Source organism: Gymnoscopelus braueri, assembly GCF_963280865.1.
Source record: "Gymnoscopelus braueri genome assembly, chromosome: 8".
In the NCBI taxonomy this organism is placed as follows: domain Eukaryota; kingdom Metazoa; phylum Chordata; class Actinopteri; order Myctophiformes; family Myctophidae; genus Gymnoscopelus; species Gymnoscopelus braueri.
Window position 1 is genome coordinate 19,073,774 of NC_137609.1, and position 19,707 is coordinate 19,093,480.

The window sequence follows — 19,707 nt, forward strand, 5'->3', positions numbered from 1 at the left end:
AATAAAATTTAACAGCCACTTGCCAGAAGCGAATACTTACTAATATGCCAAAACTGAAATGACTTATGCCACCTATGCTAATAACCGGTGGTCAGTGGGTGTAGGTGTACATACCACGGACTGGACTGTGTCATATTCTTTTTTTAATCATTCATGATGCAGAGATGGATAGCCACCCCCCATACCCTTTTACCCCCCACAGAAGCTTCAGAACCAACTTTGTTCTGCCGGTGACCCTGCACTTTAAAGCTGCATTGTGCGTTACATGGCCCCTACTGATAAACAAGGGCACAAATTATGATAACAAGCCCTTGAGTTTCAAAACAAGACAGCTCTCCCCCTCCGCTATGGCACTTCCCCCAGGCTCCCCAGCCATTGTCTATCAAAACACACACTGACTACTGCAGCCAAAGCCGAAAATAAAACTATGGGGAAACCAAGAATAAACAAATCAACCCCAGAGTTGGGGAGGAGGGGGGCTGTCTGGCAATAGTGTTAGTGACTATGCTGTGCTTGAAATGTAACTGCTATATAGAGTATGAAGGTCTAAACCGCATTTTGAGTTGCTAAATCATCATCAGCTGGATCACTTCATTGGAAAGATTCACTGCACTGTTTTAAAGCTAACTAAGCCATCTCCTAGTTACTTAGCCGCATTAATTATACTGTCTATTAGGCAGCCATATTAATGTAGCTATTAGATCTTGTCAACTTTACTACAACACATTAAATCAATTTAGAATGAGTAGGGTCTGTAGGCAGTTTGGGGGGCTTAATTCCTGCACATTAAACTGGCACACGGTTCCACATCTATGACATAATGACGCATATTTTACATGAATACTTTATTTAATCTGACTAAATGGCGTGAATATTCAAAAAAATAAAATCACAAAGGTGTTACAAATGTCCTATTAACCAGATTTTAAGTGTTCTCATTTGACATTTTGAGGACAAAGTTCTGTCAATACTGTGCATAATTCAGTTTCCATTGTACACACACAACAGTAGAATGAAATATTCAGATGAAATATGCTGTAGGACTTTGCCTGAGAAATTATATATTATATATGATTCAGAGTTTTGTATCGTTTATAGTGAATGACCTGTTATTCTTTCTGCATACAACTGTAAAAATACAGTAAAATTCAACAATTACATTATATTTCCCCGTTTTTTTCCTTTTTCTTTACTTAAAAAAAGCTTATGGTATCATACAGAGATCATACAGGACGTGACACACTATTAATCTGAATGTACACTTCAATATTGGGCAAAAACAGTCAACTATCAACGGGTACTTTTTTTTTTCCCTTCTCACATACAAAAGGTTGGGGAGACATAAACTCAGTAGTTCTACCATCATCAATTAGTGCATGATTCAAATCCTCCCCTCCCCAGTTGGACGCGTCATCTCGTCTCTTGGCAGGCCAACAGAGGACATACCCTGACGCAAAGCCAGAAAGAACACAAAAAAAGAGGGACCCACTGCCATTCTTGGATTTTCATTCTTCTTACAGGACTGAGAGTCTGTTGTTGCTGTTCAACACTGAGAGAGGCTTGACGATGCTCATTGTCATATCAGAACTTGAGCAGACACAATAAGGTTAGTGTCAGGGGGTATACAGAGCAGTGGGGGAGTAGTGCCGCTCGGCTGACATCGTGAATGGCACCAGGACCTGCCGGGGAAACATTTTCAACATGAATACCAAAGTAGATCAAACACACCTTGCCTGCATCACCTTTCTATTGCTCTCTGTGCCCTCAGATGCGACCAAGTAGTATAGGGCTGGGCAATATGACAATTTTGTACAATTTTGTACAACAAAGTATAATGTAAGCTTAAAGGGGTAGTTCACCCCCAAAATAACTTTTTTTCTATGGATTACTCACCCCATGGAGCCTTGAATTCATGGATATTTTTTTGTTTTTGTCGCATTCCTTCCTTTATTATTTGATTATAATAAATTTAGCCCCATTGATTCCGGTAGGAGACACAAATGCATTTGTGTCTCCTACCGGAATCAATGGGGACAAATTTATTATAATCAAATTATTGGCTTAGGAATGTGACAAAAACAAAAAAATATCTATGAATTCAAGGCTCCAGGTGGTGAGGAATACATAGAAAAAAAGTTATTTTGGGGGTGAACTACCCCTTTAAGTGGTTATCAAACGAATCAATTCAGTCGCTTATAAGAAATCAATTAGAACTTTTTTTGCGTTGATTGCTTGATATAAGAAATGAAAAACAATCATCGATTCTCATTTACTCGATTATATTTTATATATTTTTTCAGTTAATTGCCCAGCCCTATCGGGTATTGCCTGATTTATTGTTGTGTGTCGGTGTCTCACACCGAAAATAGTCTGACGTGTTGTGAGCTTGTAGATCAGCTATTTTCAGTGCAAAACATGATGCACTATAAATCAGGCTTATATGATTTTAGACTAAAAGGTTCGCAATCTCTTCCAGACAACCTACCGATCATTCCCACAAAGTTTCATGAACATCCACTATTTTGTTCACACACACACACACACACACACACACACACACACACACACACACACACACACACACACACACACACACACACACACACACACACACACACACACACACACACACACACACACACACACACACACACACACACACACACACACACACACACAGAGGAGTGATTACCCTGCCACAAATCACTGTGGGCAGGGTAATAATTCAGGAACTTATTCATTCTTCACAGTGTGCATGTTTTATTCTGATGCAACACACTAGATTAAATCATTCCTTGTCCTCAGGACAAACTACAGTATGAGTAGCTGAGGTTAAAGTGTCAGTGGAAGACAACTAGACTACCCGTCCTGTCAATTACGGTCAGGGTTACAATGTTTATTAATTTTTTTACCCTGCAAGTGAACGATGCTGATCCATGGAGCAAAGTGACAATCAAAAACCAAGAATGAATCCCACACATGTACAGTATATGCTTATTAAAATTGAAATGAAATATAGCAACCAGTAGCAGAGCTGCTGTGAGGGCAAAGGGTGTCAGCGCCCTAGATGCCATGGCTCAGTCCCGTAAGGGCTGTTTTTTTAGTTTGTTCGTTTTCTCAATGAAGATGTGCCGACCAAAGGAGAAAAAAACTTTAGTATGCTATAAAACATGGCAAAATGGATGAATAATTGTATTTCATTACAATCTGGAATCGATCCGAGTTTAAAAACATGTGCAGCTGTGTCTGTCATGACCGCTGTATTGCCGTGTCTACTTTATCTTTAAATAGGCTTCATGATGTTTTAGACTGCCGCATCTTACCATGTCTTTCAATGTTTTTAACTTTTGTTAAGAGCTTTGTATTTGCGCCAAATACAAAGAGTATTCTACACAATGACAACTAATTTTTCAACCACAATATAGCTCGCATTCTATGTGACTTCTATCTCTTTGCATCTATCGCTGAATCTGCAGTGTTGGTAATGGCCTAACTGCATACATATTGCCTCCGTGGAGACTGAACGCAATTCATACTTTGTCGCACGATGGTGTTGCACGTCAAAAATAGCACACCTACAAGCCCACAACGCCTTGCATCCGCAACGCATTGTGGGCTTGTAGGTCTGCTATTTTCTGTGCGCTGTGGGCAAAAATCAGACTTGAGACAGTCAGGCGCCGGCTCTCTATGCTGCTTTGCTCTCTTGGGTATTATTTGCATGTATAAACGGCACGGTGCTGCTGGGTCACGTCGCACATGGCCTGTCGCTGTCCACAGGCGGTGGTGCTGAACTAACCACCAATCGATGCATGTAGACTGTTATAGAGCGACGTGTGCTGTCCTTGGTTTGTCCATTGTATCGTGACCTGTTTTCTTTTGTGTGTCCTTCAGCACAAGTGTGTCTTGCAGCTTACTTAGCTCAACAAGTGTTTGTGTTTATTAAAGGATTTCATCTATTTTACAGTCATCAACATATACTGCACTTGTGTGAGATCAATTGTTGTTTCTTGTTTGTTGATGAATTGAAGTACAGGAAGACAACATGGCTCTCTCTTAACCACTTAAACCTAATATCGTTGCAATGGGGCAGAAATCATGTATCTCCATATTTCCACTTTTCATGTTCTTTGTAAATTGATGCCCAACTTCATTGTATAAGGGTCATGCAAAAATAACAATAGCTGATCTATAAGCTCATAACAAGCTTGTAGATCGGCTATTTTAGATTTTTTTTTTAAGTGAAAGTGGTTAAGTGTGTCTGAGTATTTTATAATTATTGAACCAATGGAAAGTATTAACTAGCCTGGTAAACCCTCCCTCCGGAAATCTCAATTCCATTTCATTTCAGGAGTGAGTCTGGCATGATCCGCCTTTCTGCAATATTGGCTCTGTATGCCAAACGGCCGGGCCTATCAGCGTCGTCGCTCATTGTTCTGTGATTGACAGCTTACGTTGGCCAATCAGGTGGCGAGTTCGAGTGAGCCCAAAACACGAACGGCAGCCATCTTTTTCTTGTGCGGCCAATTCTCCGCTATTTTTTTACTTCAAAAAGCTCTCTAACTTCTATTTTGAGGCACGGAATTTACTTATAAGATATCGTTTGGATAGAATTTAGTTGTTTAACTTCATATATGTGGTCAATTAATCATGACAAAGCCTATCTAAAAAAAAATAATTAGAGAACCGGTAGGGGCGGGCAGTGACACCATTGTACCCGAAAAAGGCAACCCATTTTGGGTATGGCTGTCTCAAAAGTCCCGTCGCGTCACATTAAGACTGGTGAACTGCTGATTGGCTGAAGGGGAAAAATTATCATTGGCTGAAGGGGTTGTCAGTCAACGGTATTACTCCCGCCCAACTCCAGCACAGCCAATATTGCAGACAGGCGGATCAGGCCAGACTCACTCCTGAAATCAAATGGAAATGAGATTTCCGGAGGGAGGGTTTACCAGGCTAAGTATTAACAAGAGCTTGAGACTGAATAGTAACAACATTTGATCCATTGGAATACAGGAGATTTTTTTCCATTTCCTGAACATTTACCATATCCGACTATCCGACAGCGGCGATATACTTCATTGACCGTGGTCTCCCAGGGGTCCATACTTGGTCAGACCTTTTTTCCCTCTACACCAAATCTCTTTGCCGAGAATAGCCGATCTACAAGCTACAAGCTTGTACAGTTGATCTCCTTGAATGTTCGTCCCAAAATAGGGAAGCTGGGGTTCATGTGGTTAAGATGACAACTCATATTATCTTGCTGTGTGCAGTTTTACTGCATGTTGCAGTTCATTAGAATGCAGAACGGACAGAATGGCACTACTGTTATGCTAATTCTGTTCTATATTTAACATTAAACAGCTTACCATAAAGGATTATGCTGGCATTGGTGTTTCCCATGGCATTCATGGCCACACACGTATAGTTTCCATAGTCTTCTTCCGAGACATTGAAAAAGACAAGCATGGATTGTTTACCTTCGTTCTCTATTTTCACTCCATTCAGTCCATTGGAAAGCCTGTGAAAAAAAAGTAGGCATGTTGAAGGTTTAAACATAAAATGCAAAACAGGCAGCATTATCTTTAATTTAATAGGGTTTACTGTTGCCAGAGTTCTTTACAAATGAAGCATCTGCTGCTTCTATTTATCCTCATTGTCAAATAATTGGATTGCAGTATGTATTGATTTGACTGTATATGTCTACATACTACACAGAACAAGTGAGGACTCCAACACGTTCCATTTCTGGAGCAATATGTCTGCATCTCTTTTTTTTGTACTACTGCACAGCACTCTTACAATTTATTTAGTACAGTATACACCACATTATCTGTTTGTTTGCAAACAGTAAATGTTGCATTGCAATATTTACTGTTTTGCAGGTAGCTGCAGAAATAGCGGCAAAGACAATAAACTGAATCTTAACATGTGTGGAATATCAGCATCACAGTAAGAAGATTCATTAAAAGAAATAAATCCATCCCTTGCAGTACCTGAGCTGAAACCCTACATGCAGTTCATGCGTATGTTAAATCAACAACCTTGCTGCACAGCAGTCATCAGGGTTCTCCAAAGCTCATATGACATGTTTTTGCTTGTTACACAGTTACGCCTGATTTATACTTGGCTGCACATCAACAAGCTCATCTAAAAGCTCACAACGGGTCGCGATGAGACGCATTGTGAGCTTGCTGCTGAGCTTGCTTGATCGGCTATTTTCGGTGCGCGACACCGGCGAGCAGCTAAATATAAATCAGGCTTTTCTCTTCCTGTGCCTTTATTTCCTTGTTCCATGTTTGCAAGTGGTACACCATTTATCGCGACAGTGTTGTCAGTGGGGACTGCAGGGGTGTAAATATAGACGGTACAGGCAGTGCATTTGTGCTGGGGCCCGTGGGGGGTGGGGAGGGCCCGTGGGGAGAACAGGGCCCTCCAACAATGTGTTGGCGGCGGAATACGGGCTCTCGCCAGTGATTCACATACTGTATAGCCACCTCATAAGTGCGCCGGTGTTCCAACTCATGTTAAATTAAAGAATTTCTATACTGTATGCCCTTGAAAAGTTTTTGTTTTGGTGAACTAGTCAGTTGCAATCTATAACAAAATGTATGCTTATTCTACAGCATAAACTATTCAATTAAATGAATAATTTATAATAATATCTCTGGTATTATGTACTATGTACTGATATGCAATGACGAGATGATATGAGTGGTTACCAGTGGTTCTCAAACCTTTTCATGTCAAGCGTGCAAAATGTTGTATTAGCTGTGGGCCTCCATCTGATTTTTTTTTGTGCCAGGGACTCCCATGGAAATGTGTTGTTTAGAAAATATTAAACAATGTTTCAAGATTGTTTTGAAAATAGCAGCTACTTTCAAATAGCCGATGTACTGTTTAACGTGGTTAAACTGATCCTATATTAACTCATTTTGACGGGCCTAAATGGAACCCCCTCAAGAACCCCAGATGGTCCCCGGTCCCCACTTTAAGAACCACTGGTTTAGACTGAACGTCAAGACGTCAAGGAGCAGAGCACATCTATCTGGGAGTGGCAGTAAGAAACGACCAGGACCAGAGAGAAAAGAACAGGGGGAGAAGGTAGTGTAGCAAAGCTCCCTAAATTAGATTCATTTTTTTATAAACTGTCACCAGCCCCCTCCCCCCCTCCTCCTATAGCAGCAATGCAGCAGCTCAGCTGGCAGCAGCATCACAGCATCGCTGCCATCAGTGAGAACATCCACCCAACAACTACCTTATGGCACTGGTGGGGACCGTCAGTTAACCACTTAAACCCTAGCATCCCTATTCTAGGGGGAACATTTGCCGAAAATAGCCGATCTACAAGCTCGTAGATCGGCTATTTTTGGCAAAGAGATTTGATGTAGAGGGGTAAAAAAAAAAAGAGTGGATCAAGTAGAGCCAACTCAGGTCAATATATATATATTATATATACGTTTATAAGTGGTTAAAGTATTGTGTATCGACCAGTGCGACCACATAAATGCAAAGTTTTTATTTCTTTATGACAGGATCGGTTTACAGCATTTAGATGCAGCTATAAAGATATATATAATGTGTATATAAGTTCTTTCTTTGATTGTATTCATTTAATTGAATATCCTACAATGTATTAATCCAATGTGTAATATGTCTGACAGTCCTTATCAGTTAGTAAGTTTCCACTCCTCTGTACTCCTCTGTCCCCTCCCCTTTTCTAATAAAGTGCTTGGACGGAGGGGAGTGCGCCATTGTGATTTTGGACCTTGTGAAGTGATTTTACATGGTGGTCACAATCCTCGTCGAGTAAAAGAGATCTCATGTGTCACGTGTATAATTCTTTATCTGTGTGTGATTAACAGCAAGGGGGTTTAAGATTACGATCAAGAACCTATCATTTCACTGGTCCTTCGTGTCGGATTTCTACGTCGTTTTTGGAAGAGGAGAAGAGGACGCATCGCAAGTCTATCGATAGCCAGAGATCCATGAGGGTCCTGCAAAGCCCTGGGGTGTAAATTCGCACCAGGCCGGTGTCCCAAGCAAGTCCGAAATCTTCTCTTCGACGAACGACTGCCGAAATCTGAACGTGATCACACGCCTATAAGAAACACGTAAGTGGTCCTGGTGTGGACATATTGTTGTTATTACTAAGGTGTAATATTGACAAGTGTGTTGTAGTTGTGCATAGATAAGCAACTACAGTTATAGTTGTGTTGTAGTGGCGAGGGCCACTGCATTTTATTATCTGCAATTGTATACTGAGAAACGAGTTTTGTGTGAGTGCAAGAGAGAGTCACGGTAGTTAAAAGATAAAGAGTCTGATAGCTCCCTCCGGAGGATTTAGTGAATTATCCTTTGGGGCAAGTCGACACGTAGTGGACCTTCCAGGGCATGATCCTTTTGTCTATGTTTAGTCTATATATCTTGTATAACCCCCATAAGACTCTCAGGGGTGTACGGTGTGTGGTTTGAATGTGATAAGTTAGCTGATCCCCTGGGCTAGTCCAACACGTGGTGAACTGGTGAATATTTGGGTGTGATACAGTTTTTGACCAGTATACAGCAGTGCCTAGAAACGTTGAAATACACTTAGTTAGGATAAGAACAAGATATTTACAGTGATTAAAATAATTTCTACACATTGAACAGAACATTATAATAACCACACATATTTAAGTTTTCACCCACATAATAGTAATTGACTGCTAATATGGAGAAGGAAAAAGAAGATACAGGTGCTCCTGTGAAACAAGTGATTGTAGTCGATGTTACCAACGAAGGAAATAAGCCAAAGCAGGGCAAGAAGAGAGGCCAGCCAAGGGCCCCCAACTCATGTTTTAGGTGTGGTCGTTTAGGCCATTTTGTGGCTGATTGTAGATCAAGCACAACAGTACATGGATGGGATGATATGAGGAAAGAGAAAGGCCAAACAAGGGCCCCCAACTCATGTTGTATATGTGGTCGTAAGGGCCATCTTCTCTTCGGACTGGCTCTTTGCGAGTCATGCAATATGTCTGGCTGGGATGATTAGAGAAGAGAGAAAGAGAAGAAGCTAGGAGGCTGTGCGCATCAGAGCGACAGCTACAAAGAGAGAGATTGTAGTAAGAAGAAAACGTTTTGTTTTGTCTAAAAGATGTGTGAATGAGAGAGTGGAATGTGCATTTTTGTGATCTGTATGAATGCCCCAAATAGATGCAGTAATCATTTAAACATTTCAAAATTCCATGTCGTGGTGCACAACGACATGTAAGGAGTGATGTTTAAATGAGAGTGAGAGAGAAGAGGAAGAGAGAGAGTGTGCATGTGTGTTCAGGTGTTAGTGTACATGAATTGTAAGTGAATGTGGTGTTTGGGTGTAATACATATGTACTATATGTAAAGTGTGAAGGGTAGCAAAAGTAGTGTGAACAAATGGGTTATGACGTGCGTGTGTGCTTGTATACGTGCATGTGTGTAGTTTCATGTACCGAAAAGACTGTGTGTGTTTGAAGCATGTGGAATGACGTCACTTACGTTGGAGAGTGTCAGGTACTGTATGTGTGCAGATTGTATGTGTGTCTGTCTGACTGTCTGTGTGTGCGCATGTGTGCGCATGTGTGTGTGTGTTCACATGTGTGCGTGAGTGTGCGCGCGTGTGAGCATGTGTGTGTGCTCGCATGCATGAGTGAGAGAGAGAGAGAGAGAATAAGAGAGTGAGAGCAATTCAGTGAGCCTGGCTCTGTGTGCGTGTGCGTGTGCGTGTGTGTGTGTGTGTGTGCGTGTGCGTGTGAAGTCCAGCCAGTTTCTCAAGGGAAATAGCTAAATGTTAAGGCCACGTTGTCAGGTTTCGTCTCACGTTATCTCGTGTGTTGATTTAGTAGTAGAATCTCCCACATGTGAAAGTATGGGGGAAGAGTAGCAGGCCACTGTTTACATTCAGATAGAAGAGCAGCTTAGATACAAGCACCAAAACCCAAGAATAAGAGAGAGCTCCTTGCAGTATGCCCCATATAGTTTGAATTGCGTTGGTAGAAGACGTTTTTGTTAATTTAAGACAGATGATGCACATTTTGGTCTCTGTGTTGGCCCTTCCTGATTATACTAAGTCCTTTATCCAAACTGCTGAAGTTAAAGAAGTTTTTTTAAATGATTTATGTCTTGTTGAAAGAGTAAGGTGCTAAGTGAAGGCCTCTAGGTTTTACTCCAAATGTCTCTTAACCCATTAAGACCTGGAACCTGTGTAAATTTTTGATATGTACTCAACCTCATCTCACTAAAGTTCGTTGTGGTATTTTTGAACCCCAAGGCCGCTAAGGGCATCGATGTTAAATGTCTGACTCTACAATAATAGCCAAGATGCATTTTCTACTTTGTTTTTTTTTTTGCTGCACAGTAGACTAGCAGAGGCACTTTTACGCCTGGGAAACGCTTATGTAGATAAGATAAAAAGGAACCTAGTCGCGCTTCACATTGAGAGTTTTTATTTGTTATGTCTGCCACCAGTGACACAGACCATTTCACACTTAGGATCTGAAGTTGAGTCATGACCATAGGTCATATCTCAAACAGGAGGGATGGTACACATATAATATATAATTAAGCAGCATTTTCACACTTATAATTTTCAAAATTATGCTAAACAGTTTTGTACATGTTTTTAGACAATGAAAAGGTAACGAAAGGCCATATGTAAGACTATTATTTCCACTTATTGAAAAGTGATGATACTGTAAAACTAGATTGAAGTACAGATGTGTCAAAACGGCCATAGCCATAATGCATCACATTAGTGGAGCTTTACATGAAAATAGTCCAAAGTGCAAATTATCTGTCTAGTCTTTTCTCTCTCCCTACAGGGACTGAAGCACTGGTGATCTGCATGCCGTGATAAAGATCATCAAGCGACAGGACCAGGACCAACTCTGCGCTGAGAGGGTCCGTTCCGAGTCCTGGTCACCAACACAATTGCTGTGAAACGTGTTATTTGGATCCACAAAAGGCCACTGTAAATTGGTTCGAACATTATCAGACATTTAAGTAATAGGAGTGCTAAAGCCAGCAGCGGGTGGGGCCGAGCTGATAGCGCTACGGTCAGACCCAAACCTGGAGAAGACTCCCATTAGAAAATCCCCTTCCCCATTCCTATTACACCTAGAATTGCACCCCTGGTATTTTTGTGAGTTTTTTTAATTTCTATGAGTGTATTATATATTTGTATTATTAAAGTTACTCGTAAATCGAGGAGTGTTGACGAAAATGTTACTCACCGCCTAAATCTAAATGCTTGGTATAATTACGCTAATCAAATTGCTAAGACTAATGGTGACAAGGAGTGTTATGTTTGCACACACATGCCTACATCTGCATCACATCCTACGTTAAATGCTGTACCGTTGACTGGTCGTGAATGTGATTGCCTCGAATCCAAAATCGCTGGTGAGCCTTGGGAGAAAATGACTTTGAAGTACATGCACCTGAATGGAACCAACAGCAGCTATCTGCCGTGTAAACCGTACCATCAGTTTAAATACGACCTAAATAGCACACTGTTGAGTCCTTATGTCACTCTGAAACCTAACGTAGTGTTCCCTACTTGTTATGTTCGCGCTGGCTCTGTGAATTTGGGTCAGATCAACGAACACAACTGTAAAAAGACATTAATGCTGACTCCCCCGTGTTTGTTTAGATCAACTAAGAATTGGAGGTTGTAAGAAAAATACAATCTCACTGGTAATCCCGTGCCAATAAGGTTGGTTTGTCTCTCTTTCCCCATCTTGGAGTGGGAAAGCTTATGTTACGTGTAGAGACAATTAACTATAGACGTAGCCTGTTCCTCAATGCTACAATGACCATGAAGAGGCCCAAAACCGTGAGTTTGAGTCAGCGTCGTTAATGGCCGTCCAGAATAGATGGACTCTTGACCTTTTGACTGCTGCGAGTGGGGGGGTCTGCGTTCTTATAAACACGACCTGTTGTGTTTATATTTCAGATGACATTAATTCCAAGAATGTTAGTGACGCAATGCAAAACCTTCGTGACCTCCAAAAAGCTATCAAAGGTGACTATCACCCTGCTCTAGAACAGGGGTGGCTGACGTGGCTATTTGGGGGGGGGTGGGTCCAAAGTCTGTGTAAAATCGGAACAATACTGCTTTGTGTTCTGTTGTTACTATGCGTGGTATCTGTCTGTGTAGGACCATGTATCAAAGCATTAGTGAACCGTATGGTCAATGAAAAGGTCGTTCAGACATATGCGGCGGTGTCTCAGACTGATGACGAGATGTGTCCTAAGAGCTCCACTCCACACGAGAGTGTGTATTCTCTTCGAGCCCTATTTGAGAGTGACATAGAAAGTAGTCCCAAGGCCACTGGAAGCGAAGAGGCAGATGGTTGAGTTGTTGGTTTGATTAATAAAAATCCTGGTATGATATCCATTGTGAAAATGTGAAAGCAAGAAAAATGTGATTGATGTTTTTAGGAGTATTAATTAAATGAACAAAAGCAGGAAATGACAGGATCGGTTTACAGCATTTAGATGCAGCTATAAAGATATATATAATGTGTATATAAGTTCTTTCTTTGATTGTATTCATTTAATTGAATATCCTACAATGTATTAATCCAATGTGTAATATGTCTGACAGTCCTTATCAGTTAGTAAGTTTCCACTCCTCTGTACTCCTCTGTCCCCTCCCCTTTTCTAATAAAGTGCTTGGACGGAGGGGAGTGCGCCATTGTGATTTTGGACCTTGTGAAGTGATTTTACATGGTGGTCACAATCCTCGTCGAGTAAAAGAGATCTCATGTGTCACGTGTATAATTCTTTATCTGTGTGTGATTAACAGCAAGGGGGTTTAAGATTACGATCAAGAACCTATCACTTTATTTTTGGTCCTACAATCCTCTTTCATGTCTGTATATTTTTGCGACACTGTAAATTATTATAAGGTATTACAACTATGAATATGATAGTTATAATACACTATAATAGATTATAACTGTGATTATAATACAATTTGAAGTCTTATAATGTATTACAACTATGATAATTATAATACACTATAATATAACAGTGATTATAATGCAATATAATCTATTTATAATGTATTACAACTATGATAATTATAATACACTAATAATACAATTATAACTGTGATTATAATACAATATGAAGTCTTAAAATGCAATACAACTACAGTATGATCATTATAAAACACTATGATCCTGGTCTAAATAAAAAGTCAGTGAGTGATCAGTCATTATGAAGTGTTTGGCCCCGTTTGGCCTAGCTCAGAGCTAACCTGGAATGGTGCCAAAATTGGCACCCTTTTCGGACCCCTTTGGCCCCACTGAGCCCACTTTGGCCCCACAATTTGCAAACCCATAAACTTTGCTGCCGATAAACACTATAAATACCACTTCAAAATAGAGGCCTCATAGTGAAATTAACACAGGATTCGGCTGTGCATCATGTTCTGTAATATCCTCTAAACCCAGCAGGGTAACCCATTCACATAAACACATTACATAAACACAAATATAATTTGCCTTTGGTGGCCATGGCTGTTTAGCGAAGGGTGTGACTATGAGGAAATGCATTTGAATAGTAAGCCGATAATGTAATTAGATCAGGTCGTTGCCCAGGGAGAGCAGAAAATCACGGAGAGAATCTTATGTTAATGAAACAATATGGGGAAAAAGCCATCACCTACAGTAGTATTGCTAGTGTGGGTCCTTTTAAATGCAGTAAATCAATGCCCTACCTGCACAGTAAAATCCTTAGTGTTCATTTATCCATGTGTAAAACAACAAATTTAACCAATTGGACCCGTACAGTTAAATTAACACTCAGGATTCTATGGCGTGCTTTTTTTTAAACTAGTTGGTGTCCCAATTGTGGACATCAGATTATGGGTGGAAGAAGATGAAGAAGAAGAAGAAGAAGACCACAACCTGTTTTGTGGTCAAGCGGTTGAAGTGGTGCAGTGTTTAAAAAGCAGTGACAAAACAAGGCCAGTCCTAAGATAATCACTGAACTGAAAAGAGGGACTTGCCTCCGGTCTTCTTTGTACCACTCAAAATCTGCTGTTGGTACAGCAGATGCCTCGCATTGGAGAATTCCTTTCTGTCCAACCGGAGTACCCGTACCTCTTGTCTTGGAAATGAACGGAGGGTCTGCAGAATGGATAACGCATTACAGTTGAATAAGTTGTACAGTAACATGCTATAATCTGCAAAATATACTGTACATAATAGTACAGGACAGCAACACTCTACAATACATGATGTCTGACACCTTCATATCATACTGGGTGAAGACATTATAGTGACTGCAAGGTAAAGATTGTAGGGTACCATTGCCCACAGTCACACAACGGTCATACTTGAGTATGACGTAAGAAGTACAGTAAGAGAAAACATGGCCACCACGTGAATACAGTCAATGGTGAGAGGTTGGTTTTGTTTTTGTTCTTACAGTTGACGGTGACTTGAACTGTCCTGGTGTCTGTAGCAGAGATGTCACTGGAGGCAATACATTCATACGTTCCCGACTGTTCTTTGGTGATGGCTGCCAACTCCAGATGTTCCCCCTCAGTGACAAATCTATGTACGCCTGTAGAAAATGAAAGGATATAGAAATAATACATCAAATTCAACACATACAAAAGCTTCAGAAGGAGAGTAGAACTTAGTTTAAAAGAGGCGACAGTGTTTCTTATTTCTTAGTATTTGAGCCAGTCATGTACAGTAAAACATGTAACACTTGCATGTTTTGCCCCCCTTTGTTGGGCGACAGGTTAAAACAATGATGATATTTTTGTATTGACTACTGGAAGATCGAAAAGAGTGAATGAAAAAAGAGCACATAGCTGGGCTTCCGCTTCCCACCTCCTGAGTATGACATAAGAGGAAAAATGGCTGCCGTGTGACTATGATCAGCTAAGTGTCAGGGCAATAAAAAAAATCTAAAAACTTTAATAATCGCACATGGACTGACACTCAAGGGGCACAAAATCACCATGTTAAACAGGTGTCTTCTTAAACACATCGTCCCTATTCTGGTCAAGTTAATCTAGGCAAACATTCTGAAAAAATATGTAAACATTTGGCTCACAGCACGTTGCGTTGAGAACTTGTAGATCGGCAAATTTTGACGAAGATATTAAAAGGAGGGGATGTATGGTCCCCGGGCAATGAATGATATACTGTAGTGTTTAAGAGGTTGAAAATATGCATGACCAAAGATGTAGATTTTATACATAGGCTACACAGGTCTGTGACTTAGACCTACTGCATGTTCAAGTTTGTCAACAAGTTATCAGACTGTGCGGAACACAAACAAACTGTGATGACTACTCACTTTCCTTTCAACATGACAAGGAAGAAAAATGCAGACAATTTATGCTAATTTTACAAAGAAAACTAATTAATTGCAATCAAACTACTCCGCTTGAGTAAGACCACAAATTGTCCCAGTCACTAGCAATGCTCAAAGCATGTTCTGGTGACAGTTAAACCCTAAGCTAGCGCTTGTGTGGGTGGGAAAATAGATAGGAGCACTTATCCCAATCAGTGGAAATGTCAATCCAGCAATATCTCTACATTAGCATAATATCATTATGTTTTCCCCAAATCCTCTACTGCTGCTGGCTGGGGATTCACAGGAAAGGTTGTAGGCTATGGATAATCAGCTTGTCGCATAGAACACCATGGGAACTGCTAGAAAGGAGAATTGAGTTATGTGTATCTATGTAATGCAAATTGAGGAAGAAAAGATGAGGTTATTGACCAATATTATGTTGATGATGATGATGATGATGATGATGATGATGAGGATGATTATTATTTAATACCATGGTCTGGCTGAATACTTGTTTCTGACGGGCTGGAATGTGTGCCTTAAAAGTGTGTATAGCCATGGAGAATGCTTGTTTCTGATTGGTTGATTATTTTCAGATAACTGCACACCTTAGACTAGAGCACATAGTTGGCATGTTTCTAGGTCTTCTCAGCTTTTCCCACTTGCTGGAGTGGTATGTCATGTTTAGTCCAAGGTTGTTGGAGATAGTGCCAACACAATTAACATTTACAGCCCCAAAATACGAATAATCACTTACATTGTAAATGTTGTTAAGTAGCAATGGTTTAAGCAGGATAGTCACCAACTCTGAGCTCTGTGGTTATTGAAAAAATAATGCATTCTGCGGAGGTAACTCAACACATTGTGAACACCATCAATTACTGTCAGGGAGTTGAGAGTCACATATAACAATCACCATCACCGTACATCTGCTATTTTTGTACTTTTTTATTTTATTTCAGACATGCACAGTACAAACATGCACACAAATATGGATGCCAGGTTGAAAGTGGTTAAAGGTAATGAGGATTGTGAAAATTGTTTTCAAAATCATCTAATCAACGTTTGATGAATTATTCCTTGACAAACTAAAGCTTTAACAGGCGATTTGTCCAGAGTTTGTCAATAGGCTCATTACAATTGTATTACCGTTTGATCAAGGTCTAGGTAAACATAAGAATCCCCAAGGAACAATTTGTTTACACAGCCAGCAGTAGATATGTACAATCATCATCAACAATCAACACACAAACAATACACATAAGAAAGAGAATTACATTGAAAAGGCCACTAGCAGTAGGGACAAATTAGCTTTAAAATCTCTTGGTCCTGCATCTTGGCAGATTGTATCTGCGACCAGATGGGAGTAAGCTGAACTCACTGAACGGGGGGTGACTGGCGTCAGCAAGAATAGACAGGGCTGTTTTTGTAACTCTGACTCTGAGGTGAAGTTGTGCCCGCAATTTTACTGCACATTCTGACAATACCTTCCAGCCTGTTCCAGTTTTTCATAGTAGGTGACACCCAAACCAGGAAATAAAAGAGAAGTTTAAAACAGATTCAATAAAACAAGTATAAACAGCCTCATAAAGGTGGTGTCAACATTGAAACTTCTAAGCTTTAGTGCATGCTTTAAATGCACTGAAGGGCCTCAGTGTTGTGTTCAGAAGTTAACTTGTCGTCAGTCTGAGTCAGACACATTCTAACTACTCCAACTTGGGTTATTTATATTTTGCCCCCAGACATGGCAGCATCTTTAGCATAACATAGAACACAAAATAACAGACGACAACAAACATTTGAGCGCTGAGAGGAATTTTGTTTGTCAAGCAGCAACTTCTTTACACAATACATGACAAGGTAACACTGTTGGAAATCTAAAACATGCTGTAATTGGTTCCCGGTAGTCTAGACCTGCCTATCATTTAAATGACAATAACATTATGTCTGCCACTGAAACCGTAACGTAACTGTTATCTAAATTATAGCTGTCATAATCATCATCATCATCAATACCAGATCAAAATGAAATTCTGGGTTGATCCAGATGTTGCAAAAATAGTAATAAGAAATACATGTATTACAAGAGCTCACAGTGTGTGTACAGACACATCCAAAAAGCCTCTCTCTGTTCCTCACAACAGAGAAATTAGTATATAACAAATATTTGGCACTTGTCCTTGGCAGTATATCCTCACATCACATGCCAGTTAAAGTCCCCAGAACATTTTTGTGCCATCCGTTTAGCCTAAATGTCTGACTGTACCTCGTGCTGTTTACATTTCTGTCGAATAAAGTATTCAATCAATCAATCAAAAATATACAGTACATGATCATGATATTGCACTGCAAGAAGAGGTATTAAGCTCACCGCCTGGGATGCAAGGCATGAAGTCAAGACTGAATTGTTCACTGGACTGTTCTTGAACCAAAGACACCTGAGATGAGGCGCCAGGACTAGCATGAAAGGAACCAGCAGGTAATTCCAGAATTTCATGAGTTGAACCGTTGCAGAGCCCTGCGGTCAGTCTCCAATTTTCTCACTAGCAGCTTGTATTGCCACAACCTACAGTATGGATCATTTGATGGCATAGACACTTCGCCTGCCCAGCTGAGTGCTGTGTGTCCCACAGGGACACTTTTCTCCCGTGCAAGGCCACTGGCCTTTTCTCATCTCCCTCACCTTGCGACAACGCACTACTAGTCCCCCTGCCTGAGGCGTCAGTCTGCATGGTGAAGGGCAGACTAGAGCTTGGATACCACCTGCTGCCATCTTTTATCCTGTGTGATGACCTTCTTGTCCTACCTTTAACTGTCCCTTTCATGGCTCCCTCTGGAACTGAAGCCAGCACCACCACCGCACGGAGGTGAATGCAGCCATGTCCTCCGGCACCACTCCATCCCTTATGGGACGGCAACACTCATATAGCCTCTTCCTCTTGACCCTCCGCTGAGGGTATCACTGAATTCCTGATGACTTCATACTGCAGCTTCCATCCCATGGCAGACCCCCTTCTCAATGGTACGTTCCTCCACCCTTTTACCCCTCCATCTCCATGTAGCCCCGACTATCTCTCTGGAGACACCAGATGTAAGGTCTCTAGGTCTCTGGAACTCTAGATTAAGAAATGACAGACAGCAGCTCTACACATACTGTAGTAGTGCGAGGTGAATTTAATACATGTTTAAATGTTTGAGAGCTCTTGTTTGCAATTGATTTGTTTGTAACCTCTTTCTTTGTAGCAACTCACTGGTCAATAAATACATAACTAAATAAATAAATATAGCATTACTAATAATAAATACATGGATCCTTTTCTCCAAGGAGCGATATACTGTAGAATGGAGGGGGTCTGGTTATAAAATAAAAAATAATCATGTGGATCTTGGGATCTAGCATCTATGACGTAGGTATTTGGGCAAGGTGTATTTGGGCAAAAATTGTAGTGTACTTCTGTGGACTATTGGCAGTGTGCATACAAAATGTGGTGCTGACAATAATTGTGAGATAAGATACACAGATACACACACACACACACACACACACACACACACACACACACACACACACACACACACACACACACACACACACACACACACACACACACACACACGCGCGCACACACACGCACACACACACACACACATCCCATACATGACTAGCCTCTCGCAGAGCCACGGCGTAAAAAAAAAAATCAAACCACTTCCCTCCTAAGACATCCATGATTCACCCCTCATCTAAACCTCTAATAAAGCCATTTAAGTGCCAGCATCCGAGTGGGGCACAAGTATTCTCACATGTTAGGATGCACAACCTTGCTACTGCTCAGTACAAGTGGGATGCTCATTTACAAGGGAAAGTGGGCTTCCCCATCACACTTCATAACTCTCCAAAATAATGGAAGTTTTATGAAGTGTCCATATTTCACTGAAGGACATTTTTACTCTCTCCACTGAAGCCCATCTCTCTTCCTCCTTACGCTGATTTATACTCCATCATGCAACGTTGTCTTGTGCCGAAAATAGCTGATTTAGAAGTTCACAATGCGTCGCATCCATAGATAGATAGAATAGATAGAATAATTTATTGGCAGTTTAAAAAAATCACAACAATGTCATTATTTAGGATAAACGGCAACGTGGATTATACACAAAAAGCCGAAGCTTGTTTCCATTGTGGCCCACATTGAGACATAGAACAACACGCAACAAACTGTACAAACAACCATGAAACAAAGAAAAAGAAACCCTTATATATAAAGTTGGGAGCAATACATATAAGGACAAGAGGTACCCTAAGAGAAGAATTCAATGCAGAGTGGGCTCTCCGGGGTAGGGATCTAACTATGACCAGTTAGTGTTAAG

At 40.7% G+C, this 19,707-nt stretch overlaps 1 protein-coding gene across 1 annotated transcript in view; it reads right to left on the reverse strand.

Annotated features, from left to right (window-relative positions):
- Positions 1-424: 424 nt before the first annotated feature.
- Positions 425-19,707, reverse strand: part of opcml (opioid binding protein/cell adhesion molecule-like) — a 182,457-nt gene continuing 163,174 nt past the window's right edge. The window contains exons 4-7 of the mRNA XM_080436391.1: positions 14,455-14,592; positions 14,033-14,153; positions 5,367-5,518; positions 425-1,679 (exon numbers count right to left, since the gene is read on the reverse strand). Of these exons, the coding sequence (XP_080292517.1) occupies positions 1,582-1,679; positions 5,367-5,518; positions 14,033-14,153; positions 14,455-14,592 (509 nt within the window). The 3' untranslated portion in view covers positions 425-1,581. The remainder of the gene's footprint in view (positions 1,680-5,366; positions 5,519-14,032; positions 14,154-14,454; positions 14,593-19,707) is intronic.